Source organism: Nanorana parkeri, unplaced genomic scaffold, assembly GCF_000935625.1.
Source record: "Nanorana parkeri isolate BGI_ZX_2015 unplaced genomic scaffold, ASM93562v1 scaffold41, whole genome shotgun sequence".
Lineage (NCBI taxonomy): Eukaryota > Metazoa > Chordata > Amphibia > Anura > Dicroglossidae > Nanorana > Nanorana parkeri.
In genome coordinates this window covers 1685411-1690346 of record NW_017306309.1, presented here as the reverse complement: position 1 = coordinate 1690346, position 4936 = coordinate 1685411, and the positions used below count along the sequence as shown (strand labels likewise).

Genomic DNA, 4936 nt, shown 5'->3' with positions numbered 1-4936 from the left:
TCACATATGTGTGTTGTAGTAACGTATGAAAGATGTGCATTTTTGTGTGCATTGTAGTAGCATGTCGAAATTCTTGTCACTTTGTAGGCCACTGTGCAGTTCTATTCATTGTTAATGACACCCCAATCCATCTTGCGCTATCATGTGTGTGAAACTGCATTAAAAATAACAAAGTACTGGTGCAGGGACTTCTTTGGCAGTCCATTAAAGACTCCGTTCACACATGTGCGGGTATGATGGCGCACCTGTGTGTAAGCGTGTCTTTTTTGCATCGTGTATAGGCCAGCATATTCATTTCAATGGGCTTCCATATGTACGACCATCACACCAAAGAAGTCCCTGAACCTTTTTTGGTCTTCAACACACGCCATACGAACATGCACCGTACTTTGTTACTATGCATTTTGCTGTCATTTCAGGCACATGAAAGTGCATGGTCCAGAAAGGTGCATTGGGGTTCCATTAACAATGAATGGCACCACAGTGGGGGGGGATTTCTAAAAACTGGAGCAGAGAGAGCCTGGAGCAGTTGCCTTTGGCAACCAATCTGCTTCTCTCTTTCATTTTTAAAGCTTAACTGAGCAAACTAAAGAGAGATGCTGATTGGTCGCCATGGGCAACTGCTCCACATCCTGTCAGATTGAATAATATCCCCTCAGGGTGTCTAAAGGTGCACCTTGCGATTATCGTACGATAATTGCAAGGTGTATGGAAGGGGTGCGACCGTTTCTACTGTACGGTCGCAAGTCTTTTGTCTTTCGAGCATGTTCAAAACCCCGCCGAGAATCGTACGATTTTCGGCGGGTTTGTGGCCTGCTCGTAAGATACATGCCGCACGGGCCGGTGTGCGCAAGTGCACACTGCCCGTTCAGCATTGCAGTCATCAGAAGCCCGCCCCTCAGCGGGACGGGCTTGCGATCATCGCAAATAAGATCTGCCTGTCCAAGATGGGCAGATCGTACGTTTTTTAAATTATCTTACAACCATCGCAAGACAAAAGTCTTGCGATGGTTGTAAGGTCTATTGCCAGCTTAAAGGTGCCCATACACCTTTGCTATTATCGTACGATAATCGCGGGAAATCCCGCTATCGTACGATAATCGCAAGGTGTATGGAAGGGTAAGACGTGCGACCGTACAGTAGAAACGGCCGCACGCCTTCCATACACCTTGCGATTATCGCACGATCGCGGGATTTAGCGCGATTATCGTTTGATAGTCGCAAGGTGTATGGGCACCTTTACGAGCATGTTTGAAAACCCGCCGAGAATCGTACAATTGTCGGCGGGTTTGTGGCATGCTTGAGAGACAAATGCCGAACGGGCTGGTGTGCGCAAACTGCCCGTTCAGCATTGCAGTCATCGGAAGCCTGCCCCTCAGGGGGCGGGCTTTCGATGATTGCAAGTACGATCTGCCTTTCCAAGAGGCAAGCTTTTAATTAGCTTACACTTGTAAAGTGTATGGCCAGCTTTACACAGTGAGAAGTGAATTGTGCGCATCTTCACATAAATGTGAATGAAGCCAAAAAGAATGGGCTGCCCTATATAGGACGCACAAGAACGCTAAATCACGCATGCAGTCTCTTCTTGTACCAGCACAAGTATGACACCTACACCTGTAGGACCCCAACACTGCTAATGCGTCTTCCCTTCTACCGTGGACTACAATAAAATGGCCTCCGACGTTAGCTTCATATACACTTCATAACTCTTGGTTCGTAAAAAGCTATGGCGGTTACAAAACAGGAAATGAGTGAATGTTTTCCCCTTTACTACGAAACAGAAAACGCTCACATTACTTTCTCTATTGTTTTTCTTTTTAATTGTAAACTGGCACATGCGGGTTACTATGACAACGGGCAGCCGTAGAACGCACATGAGGAGTCTGACCAGTTGCTGGAGGGGGGAGGAGCTGGAACCGTCAGCGTGATTTGCAGACATGTCAAGTCACTGAAATTCTCACCGGTCTACCTCATGAGTCGGGGCAGAGTTTGACAGGGGTGTAAATAGGGGTGACTCCCGCAGGTTCCGGGTGAGTTATCCAACATGGACAAGTCGTCTGTGGTGAAAGCCGGAGCGGTGGCCAGTGCCAGCATGTGTGCCCTGGTGGCTGGAGTAGTGCTGGCACAGTATATCTTCACCGTCAAGAAGAAGACTGGAAGGAAAACAAAAATCATAGAAATGGCAAGTATATCAATCTTCTTGTTGTGCTGCAGGTAAAAGGCATTGTACAGTTTATAGGGGGGCTGAGTTAACCTTTCTGTTTCAGTTCTTACTCTGGCATGTGTGGCGATACCCAACTTATAGCGCTGTTGTCATCTTCACATGTATGACATGTGTTTATGTTTGTATGTGCACGTGCAGGGCATGTTCAAACACTTTTTGGACTTTGTATTTTGATGAAAGTTTTTTTTTTTATATATATATTTTTTTACATAACTTTACTTTTAACACAAATGTGCTGACATGTCTCCCATGTGACAGCACAATGGAAGTGCAGGTTCTTGTTAAGGAGACAGCGGAGGTCTAACAGACCCCCCCTGATGTAACATTTACACTCAATTGAAGATGAACGAGCATAGATTGTGCTTGATTAGCTTTTTCCCTCGGCCACAGCCGCTAGGGAATGGCATCACTGAAAATGAAAGTGAAGCCAGAAGTGAAATAGCTTTGTGTCATTCACTTCAGAGATGATCAGTGAATAGACGCCCACTGATTGTCCACTGCTCTTCCTGTCGATACACACCATGGACGTCCCAGGTGCCCAGTAGGGGCAGTGAAGCCTGGCATACATGGGGTAGTCAGCAGCTGCCTTAGGAAATGTAAACAAACAGATAAACATCCCTGGACTAGGACTGTCCATATTCAGAGCTGCTCACCGGTCCTTAATCACATGCAACACCTCAGATGTGTGGTTATGTGCAGTGGTGTATTTAGGTTTTGTCCTGCACTAGGCAAGACTACACCCGGGCGCAGTGGTGGACCTAAGGAACAAAGGGCCCTTGTGCAAGATTTTATCTTGGGGGCCCCCCATTCCCGCTGCCAGGGGGGAAGATCTCACTGGCTCCCCAACCCCCTCAGCGGTCTTTGCACCAGAGTAGCTTACGCTCTTATGTCCCCCCACAGTCACACACTATTATTATACATTTATATAGCTCTGACATATAGCACAGTGCTGTACAGAGAAGCCTGAGCCAGTCATATCAGTCTCTACAGAGGAGCTTACACTCTAATGCAGAATGGCACCGGCTGTAGGGAGACTACAAATTCCAGCAATACATTATACAGCAATGCAGAACAGTATATGAATTGGACCCTGGAATTAGTGACGCACTGGACTCTGGAATTAGTGACGCACTGGACTCTGCAAAACAGTGGACTTAGCAGTAAAAGCAGAAGAAAACTTAGAATACAAGCCTTTCCCAGGCCCAGCTACCTGCTTGTTGCTGCCTCTTTAGTAGGTGCAGCCTCAGCTTGGTCACTGGTCAGATGTTCCTGCAGAGCCCACACTGGAAGACAGCAGCGGCTGTGAAGAGAAAAGTGCCGCTTGCTGTACACAATGACAGCCCCAAGCCTCCGTGGTACCCGACACCACCGCAATTGCCTTCATGCTCTCAGACCCTGTCAGCGGGCCTGGGGCAGCAGGGCGGCATCTCACTCGGCCCCAGCAAAGCCCCACCTCCAGTCCTGCTTCGGCCTCTCCTCCACCCGGCCGTTCTCTCAGCTAAATTAGGTGGCCGCGAGACCCAAGGAGCGACTGCCTAATGTGCCTGAATAGGCAGCCGAGGCTGCCGGATTCTGTGCCGCAACCGCCGCCCCCTTGTTTACATTGCGATGGATACGCCCCTGGTTATGTGTGACATCTGTCAGTCTGTCATTGACTTGTATAGCCCGGGAGGCCGCCGTAGCTTATCACAAACACCTGTGATCCCAGCCAGAGCTTTAAGGTGCCCATACACTGCGAATTTTGGACGATTTTTGAGGAATTGGCCAGAATTTGCACAGTGTGTGGTGCTTCGGCACCCTTTTGGCCGGCATCCCTCAATCAGCAGATCGAAGGAGCCTGCCGGAAAATTTTAGAACAATCAAAGGCGGCAGCCAATGAGCTGCCCCTTTGGTCAGGTATTCTGACAGGTGCCGGCAGCCGCTGTATGTAAACAGTGGGATTCCTCGCTCAACACGCTGTTTGTGTTAATGGAGGAATCGGGTCTATTTTTTTTTTGTTTTGTTCAGCTGGCGGGTTGAACGAAAAAAACAGATTAGTGTATGGCCAGCCTTACGCTTATTCTTAGCAGTGTACGGCTCAAATCGACCATGTGAATGAGGTCTTAACAAGCAGTAAGATAGGCAGGAGCGGACGTCTCTCCCACTTCTTTTTATGTGAAGTTATTCTTTTACAAAGATTACAACAAAGACTCTAAAGTCAGATTTTATGCAGTTTCTAACAACTTAAGGCCGTTCTCAGAGCAGCAGCATGCACTGCAAAAGAAATGGTGCACATGCGTTTCTTTGGAAGCACACCACAAAGCAAGCTGTGCTGTAACGCACTTCTGTGGACAGGTGCCTTGGAGTGCCTCTCATTCCATATCGCACCAATGCACTTAATGTACATTAATTACCGCAAAAACATCTGCTGGTTGTGTACATTAGAAGGCTGCCAGCCTACCAGGATCTGCTGTCAGTGCTTCTTCATACCAGCTCCGCGAGGCAGTCCCAATGCATAAACATGGCAGTGTGCCTTATGTTCTATGGCTCTAGTTGGTATATGCTTAAAAAATAAAAAAGCAGATCATGTTGTATTTTTGTGCAGTCCATTCCAGTGCACTATAATGCAGCAACCACTGCAATGCATCTAACAACTCATTGTATTACATGGCAGTGTGCATTATGTGTGCACTGGTGTGAATGAGCCCTTCTTGAATAAAGCTAAGATGCAAT

General features: G+C 47.6%; 1 protein-coding gene across 2 annotated transcripts in view; it reads left to right on the top strand.

Moving 5' to 3' along the window:
- The first annotated feature begins 1890 nt into the window (after positions 1–1890).
- The window catches only part of NT5C3A (5'-nucleotidase, cytosolic IIIA), a 41237-nt gene continuing 38191 nt past the window's right edge, over positions 1891–4936 (top strand). For both annotated transcript variants that reach the window (XM_018571435.1, XM_018571428.1), the window contains exon 1: positions 1891–2182. In XM_018571435.1, coding sequence (XP_018426937.1) covers positions 2045–2182 — 138 coding nt within the window. In that variant the 5' untranslated portion in view covers positions 1891–2044. The remainder of the gene's footprint in view (positions 2183–4936) is intronic.